The 16,991-nt window shown below is 36.6% G+C and overlaps 1 protein-coding gene across 1 annotated transcript in view; it reads right to left on the bottom strand.

Annotated features, from left to right (window-relative positions):
• Nucleotides 1-1,203: 1,203 nt before the first annotated feature.
• LOC141716672 (uncharacterized) overlaps nt 1,204-16,991 on the bottom strand; it is a 28,246-nt gene continuing 12,458 nt past the window's right edge. The window contains exons 7-8 of the mRNA XM_074518866.1: nt 1,471-1,572; nt 1,204-1,379 (exon numbers count right to left, since the gene is read on the bottom strand). Coding sequence (XP_074374967.1) covers nt 1,558-1,572 — 15 coding nt within the window. The 3' untranslated portion in view covers nt 1,204-1,379; nt 1,471-1,557. The remainder of the gene's footprint in view (nt 1,380-1,470; nt 1,573-16,991) is intronic.

The following is a 16,991-nucleotide window of genomic DNA, read 5'->3' as shown; positions in this document are numbered from 1 at the left end:
ATTTGTGACCTCCATAGGGGGGTTGAATACGATACCACTACTATAAAAATTCCCTTAGACATCGGTTATAAACCGATGTCTTTTTTATTCAAACAGATGTCTTCGCATGTGTAGAGAAAGGCAGGGGTCTTTAACATTGGTTTTTAGCCGATGTTAAAAATGTATAGTACATCGGTTGCTACATAGAACTAATGTTAAATATGGCATATCACATCGATTTCAATTAGGTCAGGGATGTTAAATATGGCATATCACATCAGTTTCACTTAGGTTAGCGATCTGAAAGTCCCTATTTATATCATTTTTCCTGTCAAAATTGTTGTGTTTTGTTTATTTTTTACATCAGTTGGTTAATAATTAAAAGCTATATCAATAAAAAATAATCTTAAACGAGAACAAATATATACCAAAAAACTTATATATCAGCATCCAACCAACATATTTCTATATCTACATCTACATCAACATCAAAAATTATCTACTTACAATTACATTCCTAACCTATCTAGCTCACTAAAGCCGCATTCCCCAAGCAATTCTCCCCGAATGGATATGCTGCTGAACCATAAATAGTATCAGCTGAACTGAAGATTTCAGTTAATGTGACTAAAATTGGGCATTTAGAGGTGAACAATATTTCAAGCAGACTAGTTGACCATCTCTTCATTTGGGTCAAAGAGGAAGGCGCATTATTTGGAGCGCAATCCATGAAGAAAGGTGGATTGGTGAAGCAAGACATGGATTTCCACCCTTTTCCCTGGATTACAAGTCCTGTCAAGACATCTTATGTTGAAGATCCATACATCCAACCAACCTGAAGTTATAGTAGAATTTTAGTAAACAAAATATCAAAAGTACATTTAGTTTGGGACTAGGACATAAATTTATGTAAACAGAACTTAGCTTAGCTCGAAAAGACCTATTTGACAAACCTTTGAGCCCCAGTGCCATAAACAGCCTGCAGCTTGTTTTGCAGTTTCAATGGAGCTCCAAAGACCAACTTTATGAGCCTTAATGCTTCCTGATAATATTTGAGCTGATTTGATGAACTCTAGTAAGGACTTTCCAAACTTCTTCTGCATGAACATGTTATCCTCTTCTCCCAACACAGAGAGAGATAATAAGACAAATTCACAGTATTCAGTTCAAGATAGATTAGCAACAAAAAAAAGAGAAAAAGAAGGTCAAGACAGCATATTACATTGATACATTTTTTTTAATAGATAGACCTAATGGCAGTCTCTATCAAAATAATATCTCTTTCTTATCGTGAATAGATAGACTTCCTGCAGTGGTTAATCAGACTGGAGGTATCCCTGATATTACTCCTTATGTTCAGCAAGATAAGACCGGTCATCCCTGATATTACTCCTTATGTTCTGAAGAGATATTTTTATTCCTTTAAATATAGAACAGATACAGAGAGTAGTAGTTACTAGTATTATCTATTATTATGATGTACATAGTTACCTGGATGTGATAGTAGACAACAAGTTGAATGGTGAATGCCCTTACAATGACTATACTAATAGTAGCAAGGTATGTATTCTTTTTCCATCAAAATAAAGGCACCTACACAGTTTCAATAAGTAAAAAACTTCTGAGCTCAAAGATTGAAGTTGAACTCCATCAAATGGCTTATTAGGCCTTGCATGTAATATCCGGGATATGTCGTGTAATTATTTTTTATATTAAATAATTATTATGTGTGTTCAGTATCTATTCTATGAGTTAATTGTTAAGTGTTATCTGTACTTAGATATTCAAAAATAATATTAATTGAGTATTTTAATTTTTATATGTCCAAAATAAAATATAAATAATTGTCATATCTTCCTAATTATTTTTATGTTGATTTATGGATTTATAAGAATCATATAAAATTTCTAAAATCTTTTTCCGGGTAATTAAAATCTATTTTATAAAAACGGGAACCAACCGACGTCACCCGTTGTTACGTTTTTGGAACCCGAAACTCTTCCGAGAACTCCTTCCTAACCTAATTGTAATATTCCGAGCATATTCCATGTTTCGACTTTTTCGATCCGGCGTACGATTTGTTCTGCGCGGGTCCCGACGTAATATTTTCGATATAGTATTCGTTTCGGTAAATCAATAAAAACCCGTATTTTCGATAAACGGGAGCTTTTTATTAAACTATCCCAATTATCACTTCGTAGTACGCGTAACCAGGCGCTGAGACCAAGACCGCAGTACAAATTGTACTGATTTGGATAATTATCCCGAAAACCGATACCGTTTGGATCAGTTTTTACAAATAAACGTACCGTTTTATATTCGGAATGATCCAACGGGATACTAATTTTCCGTAAATATAAATAGCCTTTTACCGTATTTTATTTCGTATCAAAATCATTTACAGACAGATAAATATATAATTTTACAGAGAAAAATCATATATTCATAAACTGTTCCAAGAATCAAATGAACTTTTGAAGATGTTATTGATTTTTGTTTGAAAAGCTCGAGTACTGGATTTGAAGGTCTTGAAAAGCTCTATCAGAATCTGTAATCCATATACCTGCAGAATCAAAGGTTTATTTTCTGAAAATTTATTTATTTTCGAATTTATTTTTTTAAAAATATGAATTTTTGTTCGGATGATTGTTTGTATGGTTTGATGATTGCATGTTGTAGAGCTTGTTTTCCTGATAATTTTCATATGTCATACGTCTGATTTGGAGTTTTTATAACATGCTCAAAAGTGGGTTTAATTTTCGAATTGCAAAATTAGGGTTTATAACCCGTATGAATGTTTTCAATTGAAATTTGGGGGTTTTTTATTCAGGGGTTATTAACTATTGATTTATAGTGGGTTGTGTTCCTTATGAAATTTGCAATCGATTGATATATAGCTCGTTAACATAGGATGCTTGAATCGTAGGGAGTTGTGTTTTAAAGATTTACGATGTTCGCCGAAAACCGGCGATGTTCTTGGCCAATTTACGGCCAGAACATGGATGATTAGAATGTTTTGATTGCATGAACAAGTTCCTGGTGTTGTGTAGTGTTGATCTGGAGGTGTTGGTGGGGTGAGGACGCCGGGATCGTCTTCTCCGGCCACCCCCGATTTTCCGGCGACAGGAACTGCAAAATTGCAGTTTAGTCCCTGTAGTTTTGAAGATGGTGAAGTTTATTCCCTGTAGTTTGCAAAGTTTTCAAAAATAGGATTCCTGTTTATAAAATGTTTAAAAATCATATTTCCTATTTATTTTTATTATAAAAATTCATTTTTAATTTCTGAAAATTCTAATAAAATTAGTATTTTAATTCCGAAAATTATTTTTAATTCAAAAATAAATATAAATTAATTAGTTAATTAATTTCAGTTAATTTTTAATTGATTAATTGGTCAATTAATTCAAAAATTAATTGATTTAATGAATTATTAATTGATTCTAATTAATTATTTAATTAGATTTAATTATTTAAAAATAATTTAAAAATTCCGAAAAATAGTTTCGAGCTTTAAAATATTATTCTAAATTATTATCAAGGCTCGATAATTATTCTAAAATTATTTCGGAGCCAGAATTGGCCAACCGAACCCTGTTTATTAACCCGAAATTGATCCAACGACTTGTTTTAATTCCGAAAAATATTTTAAAAATCATTTTAAATACCCGAAAGCCTATTTATAATCCGAGACTTCTTCATAAATGATTTTTCATTGATTATGTGATGTATTATGTGTTATATGTGACTTGTTGATTAACTATCGTTCTATACATTCGGTGTTTACTTGATTATTGCATAACTTTTAATCCGTTAATCGGATTTGGGTAAAATGAAGGGTAGATAGAAGTATATGTTGAATAGAATCCTATGAGTTGATGATTGATAGATGCTTATAATATGTGAGCAGAAGAGGCAAGACGTAGGAAAGGGAAACAGGTAGTTGAGGAGTAAGACGATTGTGATTGGAAGCGAGTGTTGTGTAGTAAGCTAACACCAGACAAGTGTTCTGAACTTTCTCGAGATACTGTAGTACTTGATAGTCTTGTTGATATTGCAAGTGCTTTGAAGCACTGAAACCCAACCCTGATTCCAGTTATTATTCTTGAGCCATAAACCTTATTCTTTCTAGACCATTGATTGTTGTGTAGCCAAACACGAATCTCAAGCATACGATACTACTCCACAATTACATGCAAACAAAATCCCAAACACTGAACTGAATTACTTGTATACTCAACCATTGTATCCTATGCGTTGAAAGCCCAAAACTTTGGAAACTCTGAAATGTTGATTCCTTTGTTATCCAATTCTTTCATTACCCAACATCCAAGCCTTGAAAGTACTTTGTTGATCCACACAAGGGTTGAAACCCTTTCATTGTTAAACACTCACTGTTGTTAATGATTCTGATTATTGTTTAATATTGTTTAATTTTGTTATTATGTTAGAATTGGATTGTTTTTATAAAATTGTGGACCAGATTCGTGGTCAGACCATATAATGGTCAAGTTAGGCCAATGTGTGCCTTGGATCCAGTAGTTAGAGCAATGTTGTGTGCTTTGCTCAGGGTTAGTGCGTGACTGATCAGCAGCCTAACCCTGGTTTTTAAATTAAAAGTATAATATCCGATTCTAAATCATAATCCATTGTTCACTTGATGATCATTATTCTCAGTTTTGTCATTGTGACTTACTGAGCTAGTTAGCTCATTTGTGCGATGTTGTTTATACTCTTTCCAGTTAAAAAGGAACCAGTTGGTAGCAAGGATCCCCAGTCCAGTGCGAGAGCTAGGGATTAAGGCTGTGAAAGCTGAGCTAGTAGGCTTCTTTTGGAATAATGTAAATTTGTAAAAGTTTGTAATATGTTTAATATTCAGTTTGAGTTTGGAATAGTTGGGATTTAAACGGTTTGTAATATATTAGTGTGTTTGGCTTGTGTGCATACTTTAACCTGTTACGATCCGTGGTAGTTGGTAAGTAGGGTCACTGCATATATATTATTATTATCTTTATTATTGTTATAAGCAGGTTGTAAACAGTGCGTGTGTGGACCCCAAACTTCAGACCCGGGTTTGGAGGGCGTCACAGGTTTGTTATCATAGCTACAGGTTATAAGTCACTGATACAAGCCTAGGTTGACGAGAATGGGTAGAGGGTTAGGATTAGAAGTAAGGAATAGAAGGATAGAACGTTGAGTGGTTGAGTGCTTCGGTATATCAGGTATTAGTGTAATTCGCGTCGTGATACGAGATTCTTATATTGCGATATGATTTCAGATAGCAGCGATGGCCGACTCTTTTATCCCCGTATCAGCTGATCACTCAGAGCCTTCAGTTGGAGTGCCGTCTTCAGATCCACGTCCTGTTGTTCCACCAGTGTTGGCTAAATTACCTCCACCTGTGTTGCAGCCCGTACTATTATAGGCTATTCCACCTCCAGGCGTGAGGCCACCTATCAGAGGACCCCCACCAGCTGATTCAGATTCCACTGGGCATTCAGTTGCGAGTGTCCCATTCCAGTCTACATTGCCCCCGGTTCCTTATTACCGGTATAAGGCTATTCTATTGGAGCGTGATATCTTGTTGGCTCAGATTAGAGAGCTACAGCATATCATCAGGACTACAGATGTTGATCGTGGTGTGAGGGAGCTTCGAGAGGAGATTCATGTGACACGGAGGGTTCTTGAGGCTAGGCTACATGGAGCTACACTACCTGGCAGAGGCCCTGATGCACTGATGGGCTGGGCTACTGAGGTGATGGAGGACTTTGAGAGGCTGGCAGGACCAGAGTTTCCTTGGAGCTGAGTTAGAGATTCAGAGATGGAGATTCTGAGCAGTGTTGTTATAATTATGTAGTATGTACAGTAGTGTCTAGTATGTATCAGTAGACTTTTGAGTTGTATTTATAGACTAGCTATGCTGACTAGTGAGTAGGTTGTTGTACCCTTTTTGCTTTTACTTCTGAAGCGTCTTTACGCTTGTACTACCTAAAAATTTTGATCTATATATATCAGTACCTTTTTCCTTTCCAGCACTGTTATTTACTTTATTACACCTCTTTTACCTTACCTTATTTATTGCACCCATTATACCCCTGTGATACCATGTACCCTGTTTTCCATAACTGTTTATATTCTGTAAAGAAGCATGCAATTTATTTAGTTACAACTATTTTCAAAAAGAAATATTTATGTGCTGTAAAACTCTTCTTTTATGCAAAAGATTGATTCAAAAGCTAAATAAGTTGATTGATTCTTTACAGAAAATGCCTCCCAGAAGAAATACCCGCACAAACACCTAGAATGAAGAAACCAACAACAATAACAACCAAAATGATACAAACCCGAATGTGAACCCAGGACCCATGGACCCAGCAATAGCCCAGATTCTTCAAATCTTGGCCCAACAAATAGTTCACCTGGCACAACAACAACAAAGACAGACCAACCCCCAGGTAACTTTTAAAACTTTTCAGGCAGTAAACCCACCAGAATTCAAGGGTCCTTAGAGCCAATTGAAGCAAATGTTTGGTTAAAGGAAATAGAGAAGGCATTTGTCATAGTGAAAGTAAAGGAAGAACAGAAGGTTGAGTTTGCAAGTTACTATCTGAAGAATGAGGCCACCTATTGGTGGGAGATGGTGAAGATATTGGAAGGTATATATGTTATTACTTGGGAAAGGTTTAAGGAATTGTTTTTAGAAAAGTATTTTCCTCAGTTTGTTCAGGATCAAATGGAGCTGAAGTTTTTAGAGTTAAATCAAGGGAACATGTCGGTAACAGATTATGAGGGTAAGTTTGAGGAATTGTCAAGGTATGTACCGTCGTATGTGGATACTGACAGGAAGAAAGCTAAAAGATTTCAGCAAGGTTTGAAACCATGGATCAGAGGGAAGGTAGCCATTTTTGAATTGGATACCTAGCAGGAGTAGTACAGAAGGCTATGATCGCAGAGACAGAGAGTGAGATGTTCCAGAAGGAAAATTAAAGCAAGAAAAGGAAAGTTGAGGGAAGTGAGGGTCAGCCACAAACAGGGAAGTTTCCAAATTTTAAGAAGGGTAAGTTTCAGCCAGGGAGAAATTTTAATTTTAGGAGACAGAATGCAGGAGATGGAGGCCAGAGCAATCGTCCAGTTAATACAAATCAGTCAAGTCAGTTGAGACTAACTTTTCCGGATTGTCAAGTGTATGGGAAGAAGCATGGAGGAGTTTGTAATAAGTTGAATGTGGTATGTTTCAAATGCAATCAGAAAGGGTACTATTCGAGGGAGTGCCGAAATCAGCCAGCAAGAGAGCCAGCAAATAAGGATCAGCCTATCCGGAATCCAGCAGTGAAGGTTCCAGCCATTGGATTTACATGCTTTAAATGTGGGAAGCCAGGACATATGGTCAGGGATTGCAAGATACCAGCCCCAGTCAGTAATGCATTGAGGATTATGGGATCTACCCCAACAGTGAATGAGACTCCAAGGGCTAGAGTTTTTGACATGTCGGTGAAGGATGCGATCCAGGATACGGATGTCATGGCAGGTATGCTTAATGTGAATTCTTTATGTGCCAAAGTGTTAATAGATTTGGGAGCAACTCGATCATTTGTTTCACAAGATTTTGTTAGTAAGTTAAATTGTCCAGTTGAGTGTTTAAATGAAATAATGACTGTGGAATTTGCAAACCAAGAACGTGTAATTGTTAATCAAGTTTGTGGGAATTGTGAGATTGAGATCTCTGGTAGTAAATTTTGTGTAGATTTGATACCATTTAATTTAGGAGAATTTGATGTTATATTAGGGATGGATTGGTTATCTAAGCATGATGCTCAGATAGATTGTTGAAATAAGAAAGTAATGGTGAAAATGGCAGACGAAAGAATAGTAACGTTCAAAGGTCGGAAACAAGTAAAGAAGTTCTTAACGACGATTCAAGCCAAGAAGTTACTATGACAAGGATGTGAGCATTTCATGGCATATGTGATCGACAGAAGTCAGGAGCCAGCAAAACTTGAAAATATTCCAGTTGTAAATGAATTTTAAGACGTATTTCCCGACGAATTACCAGGACTTCCTCCAGATAGAGAAATTGAATTTGCGATCGACTTAGCACCTGGAACAGAACCAGTATCCAAGGCCCCGTATAGAATGACGCCCGTCAAAATGAAAGAATTAGCGAAGCAATTGCAAGAGCTGTTAGAGAAAGGAGTAATCAGACCCAGTGTGTCCCCGTGGGGAGCCCCGGTATTATTTGTTAAGAAGAAAGATGGAAGCATGACACTATGTATCGATTACAGGGAGCTCAATAAGCTTACAATGAATAAGTATCCGTTACCCAGAATCGATGATCTGTTCGACCAGTTGAAGGGAGCCAAATATTTCTCCAAGATCGATTTAAGATCGGGATATCATCAATTGAAGATCAAACCAGAAGATATACCAAAGACAGCTTTTCGAACAAGGTATGAACATTATGAATTTGTAGTAATGTCTTTTGGATTGACCAACGCCCCGGCAGCATTTATGGACATGATGAACAGAATTTTCAAGGAATATTTGGACAAGTTCATTATTGTGTTTATAGAAGATATTTTGATCTATTCAAAGACAGAAGAGGATCAAACGGAACATTTAAGGACAGCTTTGGAGATTTTAAGGAAAAAGAAGTTATATGCTAAATTCTCGAAGTGTGAGTTTTGGCTACAGGAAGTTCAATTCCTAGGACACATAATCAGTAACGAAGGGATCAAAGTGGACCCGGCAAAGATCGAGGCAACTACGAATTGGGAGAGACCGAGAACACCCACTGAGGTAAGAAGTTTCTTAGGATTGGCGAGATATTATCGACGATTCGTTCAGAATTTCTCAAGGATTGTAACACCATTGACAAAGCTTACACGAAAGAATGAAAAGTTTATATGGAACGACAAGTGCGAAGAAATTTTTCAGGAGTTGAAGCGGAGATTAATCACGGCACCTGTTTTGTCACTTCCAGACGATCAAGGGAATTTCGTAATTTATAGCGATGCTTCTCACAAAGGACTAGGATGTGTTTTAATACAGCACGAAAAGGTGATTGCGTATGCGTCAAGGCAATTGAAACCACACGAACAAAAGTATCCTACTCATGATTTGGAACTAGCAGCCATAGTGTTTGCTTTGAAGATTTGGAGACATTATTTGTATGGAGAAAAGTGTAAGATTTTGACGGATCACAAAAGCTTAAAGTACATATTCACACAAAAGGAACTTAATATGAGGCAAAGGAGATGGTTAGAGTTGATCAAGGATTATGATTGTTCGATTAATTATCATCCCGGTAAGACGAACGTGGTGGCAGACGCGTTAAGTCGGAAGGAAAGGTTAAATGTGTTGTCCGTACCTGAAGATATATATAAGGAATTTCAGAAATTGGAATTGGAAATTAGAGTTTGCAAGCCTGAGGAAGTAAAAGTGTACAGTATGATTTTCCAACCGGAATTATTAGAGAAAATAAAGAAATATCAGGAAGATGTAATGGATCAAGATATAAATCGTTTGGTAGGGGAAGAGTTATGCACGCAGAAAGATGACCAAGGTATTCTGAGGTTTTCATCTAGAATTTGGATTCCACCGGTGATGGAGTTAAAGAATGAAATTTTACAAGAAGCACATAGTTCAAGATATTTCATCCATCCAGGGAGTACCAAAATGTACAGAAATTTAAAGAAGAATTATTGGTGGCTAGACATGAAGAGGGAAATTGCGGAATGGATTAGCAAATGTTATACCGGTCAGAGAGTTAAAGCAGAGCATCAGAGACCAAGTGGATTGTTACAGCCATTGGAGATTCCAGAGTGGAAGTGGGAACATATTACCATGGATTTTATAGTTGGATTACCAAGGACAAGGGCTAATCATGATGTCATTTGGGTTATAGTGGATAGACTTACCAAGTTAGCTCATTTTCTGCTTATAAACGAAAGATTTTCACTCGACAAATTAGTCCATATGTACCTGAAGGAAATCGTAGTTCGTCATGGAGTTCATGTGTCTATTGTATCTGATCGAGATCCAAGGTTTAATTCAAGATTTTGGAAGATTTTTCAAGAATGTTTGGGAACAAGACTGAATATGAGTACAGCCTATCACCCCCAGACGGATGGTCAAAGTGAAAGAACGATCCAGACAATCGAGGACATGTTACGTGTTTGTGCTATTGATTTCAAAGGAAGTTGGGACGAACATTTACCTCTGGTAGAGTTTGCTTATAACAACAGTTATCATGCCAGCATTAGGATGCCACCCTATGAAGCCCTTTATGGACGTAAATGTAGATCTCCATTATATTGGGACGAAGTAGGAGAACGCAAGATACTTGGACCTGAACTAGTACAGCAGACAAAGGAAGTTGTTGAACTTATCCAGAAAAGATTAATAGCCACATAAGATCGTTAGAGGAAATATGCAGACCAGTCAAGGAAATACATGGAATTTGAAGAAGGAAGCTTGGCATTATTGAAAGTATCACAGTGGAAAGGACTAACGAGGTTTGGGAAGAAAGGGAAGCTAAGCCCACGATATGTCGGACCTTTTGAGATTTTAAAGCGCGTTGGAAAAATAGCTTATGAGTTGGCGTTACCACCGCACATGGAGCACATTCACCATGTCTTTCACGAATCAATGATTAAGAAATAAAATCCAGACTCCAGGCATGTAATAGAATATGAGCTAATAGAGCTTCAGGCAGATTTGTCATATATAGAGAGTCCGATAGACATTCTAGAGGAGAGAGATAAAGTATTGAGAAATAAAGTGGTAAAGTTAGTAAGAGTATTATGGAGAAACCCAAAGGTTGAAGAGTCAACCTGAGAATTAGAAAGTGATATAAGAGGAAAGTACCCTCATCTATTTTCTTAGGAGATACTGAGAACAGAATCCTTTTAAGGGGGGAAGGATATAATATCCGGGATATATCGTGTAATTATTTTTGATATTAAATAATTATTATGTGTGTTCAGTATTTATTCTATGAGTTAATTGTTAAGTGTTATCTGTACTTGGATATTCAAAAATAATATTAATTGAGTATTTTAATTTTTATATGTCCAAAATAAAATAAAAATAATTGTCATACCTTCCTAATTATTTTTATGTTGATTTATGGATTTATAAGAATCATATGAAATTTCTAAAATCTTTTTCCGGGTAATTAAAATCTATTTTATAAAAACGGGAACCAACCGACGTCACCCGTTGTTACGTTTTTGGAACCCGAAACTCTTCCGAGAACTCCTTGCTAACCTAATTATAATATTCTGAGCATATTCCATGTTTCGACTTTTTCGATCCGTCGTACGGTTTGTTCTGCGCGGGTCCCGGCGCAATATTTTCGATACAATATTCATTTCAGTAAATCAATAAAAACCCGTATTTTCGATAAACGGGAGCTTTTTATTAAACTATCCCAATTATCACTTCGTAGTACGCGTAACCAGACGCTGAGACCAAGACCGCAGTACAAATTGTACTGATTTGGATAATTATCCCGAAAACCGATACCGTTTGGATCAGTTTTTACAAATAAATGTACCGTTTTATATCCGGAATGATCCAACGGGATACTAATTTTCCGTAAATATAAATAGCCTTTTACCGTATTTTATTTCGTATCAAAATCATTTGCAGACAGATAAATATATAATTTTACAGAGAAAAATCATATATTCATAAACTGTTCCAAGAATCAAATCAACTTTTGAAGATCTTTGTTTGAAAAGCTCGAGTACTGGATTTGAAGGTCTTGAAAAGCTCTATCAGAATCTGTAATCCATATACCTGCAGAATCAAAGGTTTATTTTCTGAAAATTAATTTATTTTATTAAAAATATGAATTTTTGTTCGGATGATTGTTTGTATGATTTGATGATTGCATGTTGTAGAGCTTGTTTTCCTGATGATTTTCATATGTCATATGTTTGATTTGGAGTTAAATAACATGCTCAAAAGTGGGTTTAATTTTCAAATTTCAAAATTAGGGTTTATAACCCGTATGAATGTTTTCAATTGAAATTTTGGGGTTTTTGATTCTGGGGTTATTAGCTGTTGATTTATAGTGGGTTGTGTTCCTTCTGAAATTTGCAATCGATTGATATATAGCTCGTTAACAGAGGATGCTTGAATCGAAGGGAGTTGTGTTTTAAAGATTTATGATGTTCGCCGGAAACTGGTGATGTTTTTGGCCAATTTCCGGCCAGAACAGGGATGATTAGAATGTTTTGATTGCATGAACAAGTTCCTGGTGTTGTGTAGTGTTGATCTGGAGGTGTTGGTGGGGTGAGGACGCCGAGATCGTCTTCTCGGGCCACCCCCGATTTTCCGGCGACTGGAACTGCAAAATTGCAGTGTAGTCCCTGTAGTTTTGAAGATGGTGAAGTTTAGTCCCTGTAGTTTGCAAAGTTTTCAAAAATAGGATTCCTGTTTATAAAATGTTTAAAAATCATATTTCCTATTTATTTTTATTATAAAAATTCATTTTTAATTTCTGAAAATTCTAAAAAATTAGTATTTTAATTCCGAAAATTATTTTTAATTCAAAAATAAATCTGAATTAATTAGTTAATTAATTTCAGTTAATTTTTAATTGATTAATTGGTCAATTAATTCGAAAATTAATTGATTTAATTAATTATTAATTGATTCTAATTAATTAATTATTTAGATTTAATTATTTAAAAATAATTTAAAAATTCCGAAAAATAGTTTCGAGCTTTAAAATATTATTCTAAATTATTATCAAGGCTCGATAATTATTCTAAAATTATTTCGGAGCCAGAATTGGCCAACCGAACCCTGTTTATTAACCCGAAATTGATGCAACGACCCGTTTTAATTCTGAAAAATGTTTTAAAAATCATTTTAAATACCCGAAAGCCTATTTATAACCCGAGACTTTTTCATAAATGATTTGTCATTGATTATGTGATGTATTATGTGTTATATGTGACTTGTTGATTGACTATCGGTCTATACATTCGGTGTTTACTTGATTATTGCATAACTTTCAATCCGTTAATCGGATTTGGGTAAAACGAAGGGTAGATAGAAGTATATGTTGAATAGAATCCTATGAGTTGATGATTGATAGATGCTTATAATATGTGAGCAGAAGAGGCAAGACGTAGGAAAGGGAAACAGGTAGTTGAGGAGTAAGACGATTATGATTGGAAGCGAGTGTTGTGTAGTAAGCTAACACCAGGCAAGTGTTCTGAACTTTCTCGAGATATTGCGGTACTTGATAGTCTTGTTGATATTGCAAGTGCTTTGAAGCACTGAAACCCAACCCTGATTCCAGTTATTATTCTTGAGCCATAAACCTTATTCTTTCTAGACCATTAATTGTTGTGTACCCAAACACGAATCTCAAGCATACGATACTACTCCACAATTACATGCAAACAAAATCCCAAACACTGAACTGAATTACTTGTATACTCAACCATTGTATCCTATGCGTTGAAAGCCCAAAACTTTGGAAACTCTGAAATGTTGATTCCTTTGTTATCCAATTCTTTCATTACCCAACATCCAAGCCTTGAAAGTACTTTGTTGATCCACACAAGGGTTGAAACCCTTTCATTGTTAAACACTCACTGTTGTTAATGATTCTGATTATTGTTTAATATTGTTTACTTTTGTTATTATGTTATAAGTGGATTGTTTTTATAAAATTGTGGACCAGATTCGTGGTCGGACCATATAATGGTCAAGTTAGGCCAATGTGTGCCTTGGATCCAGTAGTTAGAGCAATGCTGTGTGCTTTGCTCGGGGTTAGTGCGTGACTGATCAGCAGCCTAACCCTGGTTTTTAAATTAAAAGTATAATATCCAATTTTAAATCATAATCCATTGTTCACTTGATAACATAACCATGTTCACTTGATGATCATTATTCTTTGTTTGGTCATTGTGACTTGCTGAGCTAGTTAGCTCATTTGTGCGATGTTGTTTATACTCTTTCCAGTTAAAAAGGAACCAGTTGGTAGCAAGGATCCCCAGTTCAGTGCGAGAGCTAGGGATTAAGGATGTAAAAGCTGAGCTAGTAGGCTTCTTTTGGAATAATGTAAATTTGTAAAAGTTTGTAATATGTTTAATATTCAGTTTGAGTTTGGAATAGTTGGGATTTGAACGGTTTGTAATATATTAGTGTGTTTGGCTTGTGTGCATACTTTAACCTGTTGCGATTCGTGGTAGTTGGTAAGTAGGGTCACTATATATATTATTATTATCTTTATTATTGTTATAAGCAGGTTGTAAACAGTGCGTGTGTGGACCCCAAACTTCTGACCCGGGTTTTGAGGGCGTCACAGGTTTGGTATCAGAGCTACAGGTTATAAGTCACTGACACAAGCCTAGGTTGACGGGAATGGGTAGAGGGTTATGATTAGAAGTAAGGAATAGAAAGATAGAACGTTGAGAGGTTGAGTGCTTCGGTATATCAGGTATTAGTGTTATTCGCGTCGTGGTTCAAGATTCTTATATTGCGATATGATTTCTGATAGTAGCGATGACCGACTCTTTTATCCCCGTATCAGCTGATCACTCAGAGCCTTTAGTTGGAGTGCCGTCTTCGGATCCACGTCCTGTTGTTCCACCAGTGTTCGCTATATTACCTCCACCTGTGTTGCAGCCCGTATCATTGCAGGCTATTCCACCTCCAGGCGTGAGGCCACCTATTAGAGAACCCCCACCAGCTGATTCAGATTCCACTAGGCATTCAGTTGTGAGCCCCATTCCAGTCTACATTGCCCCCAGTTCCTTATTACCGTTATGAGGCTCTTCTATTGGAGCGTGATACCTTGTTGGCTCAGATTAGAGAGCTACAGCATATCATCAGGACTACAGATGTTGATCGTGGTGTGAGGGAGCTTCGAGAGGAGATTCATGTGACACGGAGGGATCTTGAGGCTAGGCTACATGGAGCTACACTACCTGGCAGAGGCCTTGATGCACTGATGGGCTGGGCTACTGAGGTGATGGAGGACTTTGAGAGGCTGGCAGGACCAGAGTTTCCTTGGAGTTGAGTTAGAGATTCAGAGATGGAGATTCTGAGCAGTGTTGTTATAGTTATGTAGTATGTACAGTAGTGTGTAGTGTGTATCAGTAGACTTTTGAGTTGTATTTATAGACTAGCTATGCTGACTAGTGAGTAGGTTGTTGTACCCTTTTTGCTTTTACTTCCGAAGCGTCTTTACGCTTGTACTACCTAAAACTTTTGATCTATATATATCAGTACCTTTTTCCTTTCCAGCACTGTTATTTACTTTATTACACCTGTTTTACCTTACCTTATTTATTGCACCCATTATACCCCTGTGATACCATGTACCCTGTTTTCCATAACTGTTTATATTCTGTAAAGAAACATGCAATTTATTTAGTTACAACTGTTTTCAAAAAGAAATATTTCTGTTTTGCAAAACTCTTCTTTTATGCAAAAGATTGATTCAAAAGCTAAATAAGTTGATTGATTCTTTACAGAAAATGCCTCCCAGAAGAAATACCCGCACCAATACCCAGAATGAAGAAACCAACAATAACAACCAAAATGATACAAACCCGAATATGAACCCAGGACCCATGGACCAAGCAATAGCCCAGATTCTTCAAATCTTGGCCCAACAAACAGTTCACCTGGCACAACAACAATATATAGACAGACCAACCCCCAGGTAACTTTTAAAACTTTTCAGGCAGTAAACCCACCAGAATTCAAGGGTTCCTTAGAGCCAATTGAAGCAAATGTTTGGTTAAAGGAAATAGAGAAGGCATTTGTCTTAGTGAAAGTAAAGGAAGAACAGAAGGTTGAGTTTGCAAGTTACTATCTGAAGAATGAGGCCACCTATTGGTGGGAGATGGTGAAGATATTGGAAGGTACAGATGTTATTACTTGGGAAAGGTTTAAGGAATTGTTTTTAGAAAAGTATTTTCCTCAGTTTGTTCAGTATCAAATGGAGCTGAAGTTTTTAGAGTTAAAGCAAGGAAACATGTCGATAACAAATTGTGAGGGTAAGTTTGAGGAATTGTCAAGGTATATACCGTCGTATATGGATACTGACAGGAAGAAAGCTAAAAGATTTCAGCAAGGTTTGAAACCATGGATCAGAGGGAAGGTAGCCATTTTTGAATTGGATACCTATGCAGGAGTAGTACAGAAGGCTATGATCGCAGAGATAGAGAGTGAGATGTTCCAGAAGGAAAAGGAAAGCAAGAAAAGGAAAGTTGAGGGAAGTGAGGGTCAGCCACAAACAGGAAAGTTTCCAAATTTTAAGAAGGGTAAGTTTCAGCCAGGGAGAATTTTTAATTTTAGGAGACAAAATGCAGGAGACGGAGGCCAGAGCAACCGTCCAGTTAATACAAATCAGTCAAGTCAGTTGAGACTAACTTTTCCGGATTGTCAAGTATGTGGGAAGAAGCATGGAGGAGTTTGTAATAAGTTGAATATGGTATGTTTCAAATGCAATCAGAAAGGGCACTATTCGAGGGAGTGCCGAAATCAGCCAGCAAGAGAGCCAGCAAATAAGGATCAGCCTATCCGGAATCCAGCAGTGAAGGTTCCAGCCATTGGATTTACATGCTTTAAATGTGGGAAGCCAGGACATATGGCCAGGGATTGCAAGACACCAGCCCCAGTCAGTAATGCATTGAGTATTATGGGATCTACTCCAACAGTGAATGAGACTCTAAGGGCTAGAGTTTTTGACATGTCGGTGAAGGATGCGATCCAGGATACGGATGTCGTGGCAGGTATGCTTAATGTGAATTCTTTATGTGCCCAAGTGTTAATAGATTCGGGAGCAACTCGCTCGTTTGTTTCACAAGATTTTGTTAGTAAGTTAAATTGTCCAGTTGAGTGTTTAAATGAAATAATGACTGTGGAATTAGCAAACCAAGAACGTGTAACTGTTAATCAAGTTTGTGGGAATTGTGAGATTGAGATCTCTGGTAGTAAATTTAGTGTAGATTTGATACCATTTAAGTTTGGAGAATTTG

This window comes from Apium graveolens, chromosome 4 (genome assembly GCF_009905375.1).
Source record: "Apium graveolens cultivar Ventura chromosome 4, ASM990537v1, whole genome shotgun sequence".
Taxonomy (NCBI): Eukaryota; Viridiplantae; Streptophyta; class Magnoliopsida; order Apiales; family Apiaceae; genus Apium; species Apium graveolens.
Note: the sequence above shows the minus strand (reverse complement) of the source record. Positions and strands in the feature narration are given on the sequence as shown.